The sequence below is a fragment of the Vigna angularis genome, chromosome 1 (assembly GCF_016808095.1).
Source record: "Vigna angularis cultivar LongXiaoDou No.4 chromosome 1, ASM1680809v1, whole genome shotgun sequence".
NCBI lineage: Eukaryota > Viridiplantae > Streptophyta > Magnoliopsida > Fabales > Fabaceae > Vigna > Vigna angularis.
In genome coordinates, this window is record NC_068970.1 from 6,843,285 (window position 1) to 6,861,124 (window position 17,840).

At 39.3% G+C, this 17,840-nt stretch overlaps 1 protein-coding gene across 1 annotated transcript; it reads right to left on the reverse strand.

Annotated features, from left to right (window-relative positions):
- Positions 1 to 382: 382 nt before the first annotated feature.
- LOC108322149 (uncharacterized) lies at positions 383 to 17,484 on the reverse strand. Its single transcript, XM_052868619.1, has 7 exons — positions 17,466 to 17,484; positions 1,655 to 1,771; positions 1,542 to 1,568; positions 1,387 to 1,449; positions 813 to 891; positions 686 to 731; positions 383 to 546 (listed from the first exon to the last, which is right to left on the reverse strand). The coding sequence occupies exons 2-7, from the start codon at positions 1,694 to 1,696 to the stop codon at positions 537 to 539; spliced, it is 267 nt and encodes an 88-aa protein (XP_052724579.1). The 5' UTR covers positions 1,697 to 1,771; positions 17,466 to 17,484; the 3' UTR covers positions 383 to 536.
- Positions 17,485 to 17,840: the final 356 nt, after the last annotated feature.

The following is a 17,840-nucleotide window of genomic DNA, read 5'->3' on the forward strand; positions in this document are numbered from 1 at the left end:
CATGGCTTGAGAAAATAATTTAATGACGAAGAAAATTCAAAAAAAAACTAGAACATATTAATTGTGCAACCTACAGGTTCAACGTTAAGGGTTGTTGCTACAACATATTAATTGTGCAACTTCCTTGCCAAAAATACTACTGGAACAATTTCATACTTGAGATGATCTTATTGTAACTGACACAATATTTGGAAGCAATCCAAATAGATTTAAGTGTAAGCTATCAAAATGAACTATTATATCCAGCATAAAGACATTTACCTACCGTAAAACCTTAGAAAATACATTGAAAAGACATCCCAAAGAAATCAATCTAACATGCTTGTATAAGGGATTGAATAAGATATATTATAAACGTAACAAAATGAGAAAGTCATCAAAATGAGGGAAAGGTTGTGATATTAGTGCTATACTTCCACAATCACAAAATCAACATCTTCCAGTTTGGGAGTTTGATAGATGAATACAAACCAAAGAGAAAAATAGTTCTGCGTTGTTTGATATGAATATAGTTTACAAATGTCCCAGAGTGTACATCATTTCCCCCTGGAATTAGAAGATAAAATTGTAAGAGAATAATTTAACTTAACTTTAAATAAAATTATGAGAAAGATCAGACTACAAATTTGATTTCACTCCATTGTTAATCATGAGAAATATAAAAGTGCAGTTTATTTCTACTTACGTGCTCATCATTAAAGTTATGTTGTCTCCTTTAAGAAGGATCCTCCCTAAGAAAAAAAGTAAAGTTCTTTAGAAAATGCATAAGTCGCAAAGACAAGAAGAGCGAAATTTGAGAAACTTTAACATACCTAATGTCTTCTTGCTCTTCTTCTTGATGTTCACTTCCTCAGCATCATCAAGAACCAAATTCATGTATTCATCAAAACCCTGTTTGAAAAACAACAAAATCGTATTATCCTTAAAGTAACAAGTCAGCCAATCAATTTTTTTTAACAAGGGTATGTTATATACAACTACCAACACTCATTTCCATATAATCCCATTCCCAAAGAACTGAAAAGGTTCACAAAAATTCCTGAGGAAAATAAATCACAATGTTTAAGATATTAGCTCATATCGCAGAACGCACGAAAATCCACACTTTTTTTACAATACGAAAGTATATACTGTTGGATAATTTGAAGTGTATCCATAGAACTTTTTCTAATGAATTTTTTAAAAGGAACGATAGAAAACCGCCATTAAACTAAGTTCTGCTAATGTCAAATACACGTCTTCACAGTGCTCACAAAAAAATCTTAAAAAAACGCAGTCCTCCCTCGGGATGACGATTTTGCATCTCCTCAACGAACATTTTAAAGTCCTCAAAATAGAAATTTGAAGAGAAGCGTGAGATAAACAAACATAAAAAATTAGACTCACGATGATTCGTCCTTCAATCCTCAAGTCTTTTTGCTCAAAAAGCCAAATCTGAATGCGTGCTTTCTGCATGTATTACAAAGAGAACCAAATTACATAGAAATTAAGGAAACCCCATAAGAAATTATCAACCAGGATGAAAGTGGGAGAAGACTTACGCTCTGAAGAAACCTGAAAATCAAGTTCTGACAAAATCAAGGAAACGAATCAGATTAGGTTACAGTTAAACTTACAGTAATATGAAATTGTAAGTAGTTTATGTGAATCTTACAATGGGCTGAGTCATAACCCTCTGAACTTTTGTGCTCGCCATGATTACGAGAAGGGAGGAACGATGTACTAGGAAGATGGCAGGAGACCTGAGAGACACACTCTTAAACCCTAAAATCTGAATAATTGCAATTTCCTTTTGTGAGTGAGGGTTTTAAAGGGGACAAAATAAAGCCAAACTTATTTTTTCACACCTTTATATTATTTTTTTAATCATTATTAGCAAAAATACATGTATCTGCATTCTTACTATAATAAAAAATAAAAGTTATTATTAAAATACAAATCTTTCTTAAGAATAATTACAAAATTTAAATTAAAAAATAATTTTATCTTGATAAAAGTAAAATTAATAGTAAAACGTGTACATAAAAAAAGTATTCTTCTATAATATAAGAAAAAAAATACTAAGAAACTTGTTTTATTACTTACTTTATTTTATTGATAAAAAAATTTTAAAAACAATTTTTCATTCTATATTTTTAATTTTTTTATTAATATTTATTTGGCTAGAAGTTATTTTATTTTTTATTCTTTATCTTTTTAATTTTTTAATTTATAATTATTTTATTCGTATAGAATTTATTTTACTATTTTATCTTTTTATTTTATTTTTAAACTGATCTTTTTATATTATTCTTTTCATTCTAAACTTTATTTTAATTATATTTTTTCATTCTCAGCTTTATTTTTTTTATAACTTTTATTATTTTTAATTCTATCACTTCTCTAATTTCTAATTTCTTGATTATTTAATAAAATAAAATTTAAAAAACTATAATTTATTTTTATTTCTTAAAATAGTAGTATTTATAAAATAATATATATCTATTAATAATACAAATTGTTTAAATTATAATATAAAATATATTGTAACATAATAATTTTTGTGTTAAAAAATTATATTTACTTTTTAATTTAATTTAAAATATAAAGATTCTCGCTGAATATTTTTCATGTAAAAGTTAAGTTAATATTATTTAATAAAAAACTAAAATTTGTTGAACAATATACGTAAAATATGTTAATTTATATACATATTAGCTAAATCTATTAATTTAGACGATTTTATCTATTTTGTTATTAAATAAGTATTGCAATATAGATTACACAAGTTTGTTCATATGTTTATTAGACGAGTCTAATCATACGCATTAAAATGGTGTGTCTATATATTAATTAGACGAGTCTAACAACAAAAATTAAATAAGTTTGTCAATACATTAATTAGACAAGTTTAACAATATTAATTACATCAATAGATTAACAACTGAATTTGTATTTTTAGTGAGTCAACTCTACATATTTTTACATAATATCCTATATAATTTTAGAGAGTTTATTTTTTTATACATGTTTTATGATTTGTAATTTCACATAGTTTAGTAATTATATTTGGTTTAAACCCTCCCTTGGTCCTCAATTTTGTATGGAAATCTCAGTTCGGTCATTGTTTTTTCATCTGTCTCAATTGGGTCATATTTTTTGTAAGTTAACTGGTTTCAGACGGCGTTAAATTGATATGAGCTGTATTTTTTCTTTTATCAACGTGGCATTGTGCACTAAAATTGAATGTGTCTTGTGTTTTATCCAGGTGGCCTACCAAGCCCTAACATTTAAGGGCATCCCCTCTCATCCAAAGTATATTTTCGTCTTGGGGAAGAAGAGGAGGTTCGTCTTTCGTCTTCGCCAAGCACACCTGCTATCTTACGTCTTGGGCAAGCACTGTGGTGTTGAGGTGGTGATAAGGATGTCTCGTTCATCTTCCTCTTGCAAATGTTTGGGTTCGGCCATGCAACACAGTAGTGGCAGTGTTAGGAGGTTGGGTGCAAAACCAACATGCTTCTACGGTTAGAATGCAGTGTTCCGTATTGTGAGAACCCCTAAAAACAAGGGGAAAAAGTTATGGGGTTGCCTTAACTTCAAGGTCAGTTTGATATAACCATAAATCTCTGTCTATTTGTTTGGGTTTTCACGAAGGAGTGTGTGTTCTTGTTGAACAGGGTGAGAGTGGATAATTGGTTGGTTGCAACTTCTTTGAGTAGTGCATTGAAGAAGGAAATGAAGGAAAAATGGGCTGAATGTAGAAGAAAGGACTGGTAGTGCAAGAAATGAAGAAGTGAGTGTGATGAGCATGGAAGACAATGTGCTGCAGATGGAAGAAAGATATGGTGAAAAGATCAGACTGGGTTTTATAGAGAAAAGTTTAGTTAAGTTGGAAAAGTGGTTGAAATTGTTAGTGGGGATGATCTTTGCCATATTTGTTTTGAATGTAATTGTATTAGCAATGTTGCTGAAACTTGGTTGATGCTGTGTAATCTGTGATCAGAGTTGAAACTTGGCTTTTATGTAATGTGTGTTTTGTTAATGAAGGTGAGTGATTACAGTGATAATGTGTGTGATTTAATTTCTTTTAATTATATTGTTACTTTAAGTGGAATAATCATAAAGCAAAATCATAACTAAGTGGAATAATAAAAAACATCATAAAGCAATGACCAATAAAGATGATGACTGATAACGAAATTGGGCAATAATCACTTTCTCATAACCACAAACATTGTCTTACATCATAACAGAACGTGTTCAAAATGATAACAACATTGTTTTACATATCCAAAATACATCATAACAGAGTGTCTTCAAAATGATAGAGCAAACATTTGCTACAAAATATAAATAAGTTCAGTACATTAGATCATTCATCACATCATTCATCAGATAAAGGCATAGTTGTTTCGTGAGTAATAGGAACTTTAGTATGATCCTCACCATCACCCTCGTGAGCGTTACCCTCACCCTCAACCATTTCTGTTCCAACTTCAGTATGATCCTCACCATCACCCTCATAGGCATCACCCTCACCCTCAACCATTTCTGTTCCAACTTCAGTATGGACCTCACCATCACCCTCATGGTCATCCTCCTCACCCTCCACCATTTCTGTTCCAAGTTCACCATCACCAACAACCTCAGCCTCCTCCACTTGTGTTGCAACATCACCTTCATCATCAAGATGACCACCAACCCAATCAATCATTTCTATTATTTCCGGTTCCATCATATTATGAACCACATACAGATGAACTTCATCATTTAACCTAGCAATGTTCAACATATGCATGACACCCCTATCATCAGTTAATAATTCTAACCTATCTGGGTCCACAAACTGACCTCCTAAACTGTACCATAATTCTTTGATGTCTGATAATGCTAAAATTTACCATATTTTAAGCATCATTTTAGTAGCAAAATCAACCCCTATCTAACTTATAACTTGTTAAATCCTCTTCTTTTGTCTTGTTTTCTATATAATTGTGTTTTTGGCTACTTTGATGTACTTTCATCAATAACCCCTTATTTTGTAGCTAAAAATGAGCTTGGAAGAGTCTCCAACAATGTATAGAACTGGACCAAAAAATTAGCACGAAGAAACGCCATCAGCAGCGCAAGAACGCTCGTCCCAGGAGAGCGGACGCTCGTCCAGAAGGCAGAAGAGCGGACGCTTGTCCAAAGTGGAAGCACGAGCGGACGCTCGTCCAGAAGGCAGAAATGGACGCTCGTCCAGCCAGGCAGGACGCTCGTCCAGCCAGGCAGGACGCTCGTCCAGCGAAGAGCAGAATTGGACGTTCGTCCAGCTAGCAGAAGTGGACGTTCGTCCCGCTAGCAGAGAGGACGCTCGTCCTGCAAGATAGTGGACGCTCGTCCAGGAGTTAAGAGGACGCTCGTCCAGAACGCTCGTCCAAGATTTAGGACGTTCGTCCAGGCCAGAGAAGAGGACGCTCGTCAGATTTCAATTTATCCAGATGGTCCGCGCCGAGCGCGACTTTTTGCGAGAGGCTCGCGCCCGGGCGCGAAACAGCGAGGGCGTCGGGCGCGACTTTTCGCGAGTTTTCGACTTTTTGCGAGAGCCTCGCGCCCGGGCGCGACTTTTGCTGATGTGTCAAATCCAGCTTATTTAACCCAGAAACGTGAAGGGGTTTGAGTCTTTGGTTATTTGGAGGCGCGATTCACTGAGAGGAGAGCTTGGAGGGCTTCTAGGGTTCGTGGGAACACTCCCTTCTTCCTCTTAGGTTCTTCATCTTCTTTCGTGGCCATTTTGTAAGCTTAAAGGCTCTCCATGGAAATGGAGAGCCAAACCCATCTTGTTGGGATTAGTTGTAGCCATTGAATTCTTGTGTAATTTTTGAATGATTTGAATTTATATATGCCTTTTCTATCAATTGCTAGTATTCTTGTTTCCAATCTTAAAGCTTGCATGTAATGGGGGACGTTCATGACTTGATTTTGGGGTTTTATGGATTATGGGGACGTAAGATGAAACTCGGAACTGAAATAGGAGTCCTTGTGGGTCATTGATTCTAGGGATGGAAGATGATTCACATGTTGTCTTAGATCCCAGCTCTTTAATGCGGGTTTTGCTTGTTAGATTGCCAAGGGATTGGGGTTTGATAAGGAAAACCTAGGCTCTTTCACCTAAGGGATTAGGGCTAGAGTGTTTTAGTGGATTGACTTTAGTAAATTGATAGAGAGGAGATGAAATTGGTTATACACAAGAGTGCATTGGTGAAAACTAACCTTAGCAATGTCATTTCATACCATTTCTAGTCTTTTCCATTTCCAAGTGCCTTCAATACCAAAGTCCAACCTTGTAATTATGTATGAATTTATCTTTTTGCACTTGTTTTGTAAATTGATGTTATGTTATTAAGTCTATATGAGTTGTTAATCGCACAATTCTCTAGTATTACGAGTCTCTTGGGAACACGATACCCGGTCTTACCGGTTTATTACTTGAACGATTCGGTGCACTTGCCGAAATCGAGCCCAACAAGTTTTTAGACTAACAAGTTTTTGGCGCCGCTGCCGGGGACTCGTGTCAATACTAGACTTTTGTGAGGTTTCTAACTTTTGTAGACTTGATTTTGTATATACAACTAACTCTTTTGTTGTAAATAGATTTTCAGTTTTACTTGGGCTAATTTGTGGCTTTAGCCTAGTTGTGTCTAAGTGTATGCAGGGGATGTTCACACAAGGAGGACTGCAGCCTCAAAAGCATCATGAAGACCCTGAGATTGAAGAAATTATAGGACACAAGGAGACAACTAGCTTGAGCACTACAAGCTGCCCAAAATTCTCCCTTCATTGAAGATGCTCCAAGTGCTAAGTGAAAGATGAAGAAGAAAGGGAGAAGGAAAAGAGAAAGACTAGTCACCACCACCCTTGGATGAGAGACAAAGAACTCATGCCTAGCAAGAAAAATTTGATCAAGAGGATTGAGTATTTAAAGATGTCAAGGTAGTGGAAGGGCAAAAATGAAGAATTCAAGCTATGAGAGTTGATTTGGTGGCTAGAATGTGATTCAAGAAGAGTTGGTGGAAGGAGCACACCAACATCAACATTTGCACTTCAATGAGTAATCCGTCAAGCTAATGACGTTAAACAAGCGCTTTTGGGAGGCAACCCATTTTCATTACCCTTTTTACTTGTGTTTGTGTGATTTTTATGTTATTTGCATTAGTAACTTATGTTTTGTATGTTTGTGTAGTTTTGCATTGTTGTGATTTTTGAGTTTTGATGTTGTTTTTATGGTTTGTATAAGTGTATTAGGTTAGTTTTAGCTTGTTTGGTGTGTGAGTGCAATGAATGAAGGTCTAGAACCAAAAATCACATGGTGAGTGGCCAATTTCGCAGAAATCTGCATTATGCAGAAAACTGATATGGCGCCCAAGCCCCCCCTGCTGAGGGGCGCCCAGCGCGAGCTGTGTAAGGACCATGGTTTTAAGAGTAGTGGGGACATGGTGGTCACCCACCATTTGCATTATTGAATGCAATAATTGGGGGTGCTTGGTGTCACACTACGTGGTTGCCATTCAACAATTAACAAGGAAAGGAAAATGGCTTACGGGAAAGCATATGAATTCTTTACAATTGCTAGTTTTTGCTTTTATCAAATTTCGAAGAGATACATGCTGGAAGAAAAACTTGGCCAACTCAATTTGGTAAGCATCTGCCACACTATTTGAAATAATGGAAGGGGCCACACTTGAAAGTCACGAGGGACATACCACCTTGGCCATTGTTTGTTCACGGGAAAGCCTAACTACAGAGAATGGATTGAAGAAAGTGAAGAAGTATAACATAGAGAATTTTTCCAGAGAAAACGTGCAGAGCACTCACACGGTCTAATCCGGCTGCACTTTCACTTTTGTTTGCTTGAACTTGATGGAGAAGGAACAGCTGCATGGTGAATAAAGAAGTGCCGGTTTTGAAGGTGGGTTCTAGCTAAGCATCATCCACCACCGTGAAGAAGGAAGAGGTTTGCACAGTAATGAAGAACAACACTTCATAGTTCAGCTGGAATGTTGTCACGGTCTGCAACAACACTTGTGGAGGGCATGATGGAATGAGCAAGCAGAGAGGATGGAAGGAGGAACACAGTGCTGAGATTGATTTAAGATTTTACAAGGAAGTCTTCAAGAGGTAAGGGGAGCTGGATCTTTTCTATGAGTTGTACGGACAATACATGTGTTGATCTTTGTATGAACTGTATGCTGGAAATTTGTGACTGTGGATGTTGATAGTGGTTGCATGAGTTGGATTTTCTGGATTGTGGTTGTGTGTATGGTTGAATTTGAGTAAGAATCCCTTAAGAATTGAATAATGAACGGTTATAATCAATTAGGTAAATTCAATCTAGTATGAAACATGAATATAGGGTGTTAGAAAATAATAAAAAGGGGTTGAAAATGGTCAGAGAGGTTCTGATCTCAATTCTGCAGAATTCTGTATTCTGCAGAATTCTGCATCACGTTACGCCCGGGCGCCCCACTGTCGCGCCCAGGCGCGAGTGGCTCTGGAAATGCCGCGCCCAGCATCTCGTGCCCGAGCGCGAGATGCAGCGGAGTGCGTTCGTCCGAGCCAATTTGGACGTTCATCCAAATGGCTGGACAAAGCGTTCGACCTTAAATTCTAAAAGTTGAACGTTCGTCATTTTTGGACGAATTGAACGTTCGTTCATGTTACTGAGCGAGCGTTCGCGAATGAGAAAATGGACGTTCGTCCATACTGTGAAAAGTGGACGTTCGTCCTAAATTTGAGCGTCCGTCCGTTTGGAGCCACATTGAACGTTCGTCCAAATGCCTAAGAACGTTCGTCCAGACGTTGAACGTTCGTTTTTATGGAATGAGAATGAGGTGACTGAGAGTGGTGTCTGGTAATCGTTTACAACACCCCTGTAAACGATTACCCGAGTGAATTAGCTAAAGTGCACAGAAAGTCCAACACAGGTACTCAGTTAGATGAACACGGGTCACCATTGGAAAAACAATGAGTTTTAGGCACTTCTGCACTTTCCCGGAGACGTTGTACGTTCGTCCAAAATGGTTGAACGTTCGTCAAGGTGAATTTGGACGTTCGTCCAAATTGTTCGGTAGTCGTTGGAGAGCGTTCGTTTGTGGACGCTCGTTCAAAGTTGGTGAAGTGAAAAGGGGACGTTCGTCCCATTCGCTATGCACGTTCGTCCAAACTTCGTAGTGGCGCGTTCGTCCAAGAGTTGTTAATGAGCGTCCGTTCTTCAGTTGGCAAGTGAGCGTTCGTCCAAACCATCCACGTTGAGCGTTCGTCCAAGTTGTTAGTTGGCGTTCGTCCCAATAGTAAGCGTTCGTCCAAATAGTAGGTCGTTCGTTCGAGTAGTTGAGCGTTCGTCCTTTAAAAGTGAGCGTTCGGTTAATTTCTGCAAATAGCGTTCGTCCGTTCTGAATATGACGTTCGTCCAAAATCGTGGTCGTCCAGTTGTACGAAAATGGTGTTCGTCCAATTAATGTTTGGCTCGTGTAAATAGTATTCTACTCAGTATGTTATCTAAGTTTATTTTTATTTTGAGTTGAATTATATGTACTAATGTGTGGAATATACTGGAAGGTGATATGGATAAAAGTATGAGAATGTATGAAATATGATAGATTATTGTGATCATCATTTAATGAATCTAAGACAGAACTACGTGAGCCTTGATTCTCTACCGAAAATAGAGATACGTAGGAGCAAGGCAATGCCTTGTCAGGTTTATTCCTCCCAAAAATCTAGACGTTTCCTCAACACCCAAATCATGATCTCTGTAGTACTCGTGATGTACTAGTGTTCATTTATAACTTATAATATTTCGGTATTTGCAAGATCGTGTGTTTTGATTTGCTCATTATGTGTTCACTTGATGTTTTATTCATGCCAGTATACTAGTTTAATTGATTATTCTACATGGCTTCAAGAGTGTATGTATGCATTATCATTGTTGGCAGTACAGCAGTGAAAGGGTATGTGATTCAAAGCGATGAAAGTGTATGGTTATAAGTGGTTTATGATGAACTATATATGAGACGAAATGAAAGTATGAATGATTAAATGAGCGTTCCAAGGAGGAACGACTCAGAATTTGGTTATTGAGATTTGTAACGAATGAATGTGGGAAGTTTAGCCGGTTGTTCATCCTGATGTTCCGTGAGTACTCGTCCTCACGTAGAGGGGGTACGTCATGTGTGGGAACGGCAGGAGGTCCTAGTCCTAGGGTATCTGGACAGATAGGACTAACCTCGGGTGGCAGCTGATGAGAGTTCCAGTTACTACATCACCCGGGTGCACGAACATCGAAGCTACACAGAATTCATTCTAGTCCGGACGAGTCTGTCTATGAATTAACTAGTCGGTCTATAAAGTAACAAGTCTGTAGATGTCAATTTACCATGTTTGGATGACTTTTGCATGTTGTATGAGTGGATGGAATGATGGTTTAATGAATATGCTCTAATTGTTCTTTTATACGAATCTAAGTATGATAACATTGAATTTAACTGTTCTATCTGTATAACATGTTTTTATATCTAGCTCACCCTTGCATTGTTTTTGTTATGTGCTGTTTGGGTATGTTTCTTTGGCGATGATCATCCACTTGGATGGGAGCAGATGTTGTCGCGGAGTTTCCCTTGGAGCAAGAGCTAGAGGTTACTGATTTCGCAGGATAGTCTTCTTAGAATTTATTGATTGAACACTTGTAGTGTTCAATCCTTTCAAATGTTCAAGTTTGAATTTTCAGTTTCTTTTATTTAGATGACTGTAATTTATTACATTTAATTACACGTCATACTCCGACTGTTCTCTATATTTGAATGTTAACGTCCTTATTATATAATATTGATTATTATATAACTGGGATGTTACATTAATGGTATCAGAGCAGTTCTTCCTTAGAAACCTGTAGGTTGTGGGTGCGTTTCGTTTGTGATTGTGTACTTTGGTCTCGGGTTGGAAGTTGTATTGGTTTGTGTCAGGTTAATGGTATTTCTTTCTGTATGAACAGAAGATGGTAACTACTTCTTCTCCTCCTTCGTCTTAGGGAGTTGATCCATCTGACTCTAATGAGATGCTGAGTACTTCCGTACAGTGTAAGGTATGACATGGAGATTGAATTCCTTCAGTTAATACCGGGAAATATGTCGTGACTGAGTATGCAGACAGGCTTGAGCACTTGCTCTGATTGTACACCATGACTACGGTTATAAAAATTTGTTATCATTATGAGTTTAATTCTCCCTGTCTTAACCTAGATGTGTTGTGTTTTGGTCTTTTGCTCGTGTTTCAGCCTAAACACTGTTTAACTGTTTTTGTCATCGAGTTAATGCTTTAATCCTGTAGCGTTCAATTCGAGAAGATCTCTTACTATATGAGTGCGTGTAAATATGATATGATTTTGGTGTGAGATATGTGATATGTATGTTGACCCAGAATTGTCACCTTGGCTGAGCGGTGGGAACTGCCCTGATAAGCTCACTAGATGAGTGGTGGGAGTTGCCCTGATAAACTTTTGAGTGGTGGGAGTTGCCCTAATAAGCTCTTTGAGCAGTGGGAACTGCCCTGATAAGCTCACTAGAGTAGTGGTGGGAACTGCCCTGATAAGCTCACTAGATGAGTGGTGGGAGTTGCCCTGATAAACTTTTGAGTGGTGGGAGTTGCCCTGATAAGCTCTTTGAGCAGTGGGAACTGCCCTGATAAGCTCACTAGAGTAGTGGTGGGAACTGCCCTGATAAGCTCACTAGATGAGTGGTGGGAGTTGCCCTGATAAACTTTTGAGTGGTGGGAGTTGCTCTGATAAGCTCTTTGAGCGGTGGGAACTGCCCGGATAAGTTTGTTATATGAGTTGTGGGATGGCAACTCTACCCAAGAATTTGAGGACAAGATGAGAGAGCTGTATCTCAACTGGTTTTAGAAAACTAAATTTTCGAGGACGAAAATTTTTGTTGTTGGGGAGAATGTAAGGACCATGGTTTTAAGAGTAGTGGGGACATGGTGGTCACCCACCATTTGCATTATTGAATGCAATAATTGGGGGTGCTTGGTGTCACACTACGTGGTTGCCATTCAACAATTAACAAGGAAAGGAAAATGGCTTACGGGAAAGCATATGAATTCTTTACAATTGCTAGTTTTTGCTTTTATCAAATTTCGAAGAGATACATGCTGGAAGAAAAACTTGGCCAACTCAATTTGGTAAGCATCTGCCACACTATTTGAAATAATGGAAGGGGCCACACTTGAAAGTCACGAGGGACATACCACCTTGGCCATTGTTTGTTCACGGGAAAGCCTAACTACAGAGAATGGATTGAAGAAAGTGAAGAAGTATAACATAGAGAATTTTTCCAGAGAAAACGTGCAGAGCACTCACACGGTCTAATCCGGCTGCACTTTCACTTTTGTTTGCTTGAACTTGATGGAGAAGGAACAGCTGCATGGTGAATAAAGAAGTGCCGGTTTTGAAGGTGGGTTCTAGCTAAGCATCATCCACCACCGTGAAGAAGGAAGAGGTTTGCACAGTAATGAAGAACAACACTTCATAGTTCAGCTGGAATGTTGTCACGGTCTGCAACAACACTTGTGGAGGGCATGATGGAATGAGCAAGCAGAGAGGATGGAAGGAGGAACACAGTGCTGAGATTGATTTAAGATTTTACAAGGAAGTCTTCAAGAGGTAAGGGGAGCTGGATCTTTTCTATGAGTTGTACGGACAATACATGTGTTGATCTTTGTATGAACTGTATGCTGGAAATTTGTGACTGTGGATGTTGATAGTGGTTGCATGAGTTGGATTTTCTGGATTGTGGTTGTGTGTATGGTTGAATTTGAGTAAGAATCCCTTAAGAATTGAATAATGAACGGTTATAATCAATTAGGTAAATTCAATCTAGTATGAAACATGAATATAGGGTGTTAGAAAATAATAAAAAGGGGTTGAAAATGGTCAGAGAGGTTCTGATCTCAATTCTGCAGAATTCTGTATTCTGCAGAATTCTGCATCACGTTACGCCCGGGCGCCCCACTGTCGCGCCCAGGCGCGAGTGGCTCTGGAAATGCCGCGCCCAGCATCTCGTGCCCGAGCGCGAGATGCAGCGGAGTGCGTTCGTCCGAGCCAATTTGGACGTTCATCCAAATGGCTGGACAAAGCGTTCGACCTTAAATTCTAAAAGTTGAACGTTCGTCATTTTTGGACGAATTGAACGTTCGTTCATGTTACTGAGCGAGCGTTCGCGAATGAGAAAATGGACGTTCGTCCATACTGTGAAAAGTGGACGTTCGTCCTAAATTTGAGCGTCCGTCCGTTTGGAGCCACATTGAACGTTCGTCCAAATGCCTAAGAACGTTCGTCCAGACGTTGAACGTTCGTTTTTATGGAATGAGAATGAGGTGACTGAGAGTGGTGTCTGGTAATCGTTTACAACACCCCTGTAAACGATTACCCGAGTGAATTAGCTAAAGTGCACAGAAAGTCCAACACAGGTACTCAGTTAGATGAACACGGGTCACCATTGGAAAAACAATGAGTTTTAGGCACTTCTGCACTTTCCCGGAGACGTTGTACGTTCGTCCAAAATGGTTGAACGTTCGTCAAGGTGAATTTGGACGTTCGTCCAAATTGTTCGGTAGTCGTTGGAGAGCGTTCGTTTGTGGACGCTCGTTCAAAGTTGGTGAAGTGAAAAGGGGACGTTCGTCCCATTCGCTATGCACGTTCGTCCAAACTTCGTAGTGGCGCGTTCGTCCAAGAGTTGTTAATGAGCGTCCGTTCTTCAGTTGGCAAGTGAGCGTTCGTCCAAACCATCCACGTTGAGCGTTCGTCCAAGTTGTTAGTTGGCGTTCGTCCCAATAGTAAGCGTTCGTCCAAATAGTAGGTCGTTCGTTCGAGTAGTTGAGCGTTCGTCCTTTAAAAGTGAGCGTTCGGTTAATTTCTGCAAATAGCGTTCGTCCGTTCTGAATATGACGTTCGTCCAAAATCGTGGTCGTCCAGTTGTACGAAAATGGTGTTCGTCCAATTAATGTTTGGCTCGTGTAAATAGTATTCTACTCAGTATGTTATCTAAGTTTATTTTTATTTTGAGTTGAATTATATGTACTAATGTGTGGAATATACTGGAAGGTGATATGGATAAAAGTATGAGAATGTATGAAATATGATAGATTATTGTGATCATCATTTAATGAATCTAAGACAGAACTACGTGAGCCTTGATTCTCTACCGAAAATAGAGATACGTAGGAGCAAGGCAATGCCTTGTCAGGTTTATTCCTCCCAAAAATCTAGACGTTTCCTCAACACCCAAATCATGATCTCTGTAGTACTCGTGATGTACTAGTGTTCATTTATAACTTATAATATTTCGGTATTTGCAAGATCGTGTGTTTTGATTTGCTCATTATGTGTTCACTTGATGTTTTATTCATGCCAGTATACTAGTTTAATTGATTATTCTACATGGCTTCAAGAGTGTATGTATGCATTATCATTGTTGGCAGTACAGCAGTGAAAGGGTATGTGATTCAAAGCGATGAAAGTGTATGGTTATAAGTGGTTTATGATGAACTATATATGAGACGAAATGAAAGTATGAATGATTAAATGAGCGTTCCAAGGAGGAACGACTCAGAATTTGGTTATTGAGATTTGTAACGAATGAATGTGGGAAGTTTAGCCGGTTGTTCATCCTGATGTTCCGTGAGTACTCGTCCTCACGTAGAGGGGGTACGTCATGTGTGGGAACGGCAGGAGGTCCTAGTCCTAGGTGTCGCAACCGGAATCGCGACGGGACGACGATCCAAAAAGAGATTTTGGAGTCGCCACCATAGTTTATTCTGGAAAACTACGGAAAAACCATAAAATGATAAGGCATGGTCAAATTGAACCAGATTCTTGGTTCGGGAGTCGGTTACGTGTAGGGAAGGTATTAGCACCCTACAACGCCTGCCCTAAGGCAGTACCTTTAACTAAATGCGCAAATGTGGATGTGGTTTTCAAAGTGTTTAACATTCCCTTGAAATAAAACTCTAAAGAAACAAACAATATTTTTTAGCTTTTTGGGGCCCGACAAGGATTGACCTTGCTCCTACGTATTCTCATGCAGAATGAGAAATCAGGGTTCCGTAGTTCATTTGAAAACTGCTTGAGAAAAATTGTTTGGAAAATTGTTTGAGAAATTGTTATGGATAATTTGGATTTTTGGGAGAGTGAGCCTGACAAGGACTGGCCTTGCTCCTACGTATCTCCACTTTTGATGGAGAATCAAGGATCACGTAGTTCTGGCAAGGCGATATTGTTTGTAGTTTGAAAATGTTGATGTTTTTGGCTTTTGAGGATTTTTATATGTTTTTGGTATTTTTGTTGTAATGTTTATATTTTTTGCGTAATGAGTACTAGGCTGATGCGTACGATCGCACGAGCACTCACACGACTTTCTCTTTTTATTGTTTTGCGTAATGAGTACTAGGCTGATGCGTACGATCGCACGAGCACTCACACGGCTTTCTCTTTTTATTGTTTTGCGTAATGAGTACTAGGCTGATGCGTACGATCGCACGAGCACTCACACGGCTTTCTCTTTTTATGGTTTTGCGTAATGAGTACTAGGCTGATGCGTACGATCGCACGAGCACTCACACGACTTTCTCTTTTTATTGTTTTGCGTAATGAGTACTAGGCTGATGCGTACGATCGCACGAGCACTCACACGGCTTTCTCTTTTTATTGTTTTGCGTAATGAGTACTAGGCTGATGCGTACGATCGCACGAGCACTCACACGGCTTTTTATTTATTTTATATTTGGGCAATAAGTACTAGGCTGATGCGTACGATCGCACAAGTACTCATACCGATTTATTACATTAAATGTTTTTTTAACGTTTTATATATATTTTTTATTATTTACAATTTTTATGATTTTTGTAATTTTTATGTAAAAACAAAAACAAGTTTAACAAATATAAACAAAACAAAAGGGGCGGGATTATTATACAAGGGATACATTCAAAATAATAATAATAAAAAAAAAAAATAAAAAAAAAATAAAAATAAAACAAGAAAATAAACCGAACATGAATAGGGGTGCAAGGATGGAAAATAATTCCAACAGTAAACTGGGCCATGGCCCAAACGGAAAGGGGGGCGCGAGTGAAACATGGGGTGTGCGAGTGAAAAATGGGAGTGCCAAGGGGACTCGGCCCGAAGTGTTTATTCCCAATTCAACCCACCCATTAGGGGTTCTTCTAACTTCATCCATTTGAGTCAGTAGAAGACTCCATCTTCTCCTCTGAAAGAGAGAAACCCAGAGACATTCACCTCCACCCGCATAGCCACCGCAAAAGGGGACGACCTTTACCGGTCTCGGCGTTGACGGCAAACTCAGGCGACATCGGAACCACAACCGACCGCGGCGCCACTGTCTTCTATTCTTCGATGGTCGCCACTCGTTACCGGGATCAAGATGGTCGCGACAGTTCTTCTTTCTCCGCGCGCGGCTTCGATTTGCCACTGCTACACGCGACCAACTCTGGCGTTCGCCTCGACTCCACCGCCACCAACGTTGTTTCAGATCTGACCGCCCTAGTGCCTCCGTGGTTTGATTCCGCTCGCGCCAGTGCAGCTGTAGTTCCCATCCACCGTCACTGACGCGTGACTCCTTTGCGAAATTGGAAAAAGAGGTTCGAAAACCTAGTCTGCTTTGACTTGGGATTTTGTAAATGATGGTTGAGGAAAATAGTGGTACCATAGAGGATGCAGGTGGGGAAAGTATGAATCTGGAGGGAACAATTGCAGAAGAAAGTGCCATGGTTGGCAAATTGGGATTGTGTAGAGCGAAAAGAGTGAAAAGAGAAGGCAAGATTTGCATGACGAGCCGAGGGGTGGCGTTTTCAGAGGGATTCAGTCTGGTGAACGAAATCGGGAATCCAAAACAGCTTAAGAGTTGTGCGTGTAGGAGGGACGATGTTTACCAAAGATGGGATGACCGAGAATTGGGTTTGAAATGTCGGGTCCTAGAAATTAAGTGTTGCTGGTGTTAAGATGATGATTGGGTGAAGGGGAATGGAGGTTTGAGGTTGGGCCGTGGTCATGTTGCACTAGGTGAAGAGGTGAATAAAGAGGAAGGAAGAATTGCAGGTGACCCCGATTTGGTGTGGTTCACGATGATAAGAGGAGTGGAGAATCCGAGCAGTTGATGGTGGCTAAAGGAAGTAGGGGGAAGTTTGCTTCTTAATCTAGCACTGCATTGGGTGAGGGAAAGGAAGAAATTCTTGAAGTCGAAAAAAATGAGTGGATGGCTTATTCATTGCAGGTGTCGAAACATGGTGAAGACAATAAAATGACCGTGATACATGCATACGCGGCTTGGAATATTCAAGCAACAAATCATACACAAACAGAACATAGCACACACAAGAAAAGCAAATTATTTCAACAGTGACTGTAAATTGAAAAATGGATGTTACTTACCTCTTGGAGCTCCTTCCTCTGTTGTTGAACTCTATGCGCCTCTCCCCTCAGGTCTCCGCTGAACCGTAAGGTTTGCCCCCAACAATGGATAATCCTTTTCCTAATCCGCTCCCTCTTTCTTCCTTGGATTGATCTCTATGGACCGATTTCGCACTCTGCTCTCGCTTGTAGTCGACAATCAATGCTCCTCACTTATCCTCCTTTCTGAACATAGCCTCTACTCCTTCTTCGTGTCGTTAGCTGATGAATGATGAAGGGTCGGGAGTGTAGGCCGTGGGTCGTTGGCTGTGTGGGAATATTGATGATGATGATATGGGCTATGCGTAAGGATGAAGGTGATCAGAGAGGGGTCAGTGGTGTTGTGAAGGGATCATC

Bases quoted from the DNA above. Each gene is read 5' to 3' on its own strand.
- LOC108322149 (XM_052868619.1), bottom strand. From the start codon at position 1,696: ATGGCGAGCACAAAAGTTCAGAGGGTTATGACTCAGCCCATT. The intron at 1,569-1,654 runs GTAAGATTCACA...TGATTTTGTCAG, and splicing joins GGGTTATGACTCAGCCCATT to AACTTGATTTTCAGGTTTCT. The intron at 732-812 runs GTATGTTAAAGT...TTTTTTTCTTAG, and splicing joins GAAGAGCAAGAAGACATTAG to GGAGGATCCTTCTTAAAGGA.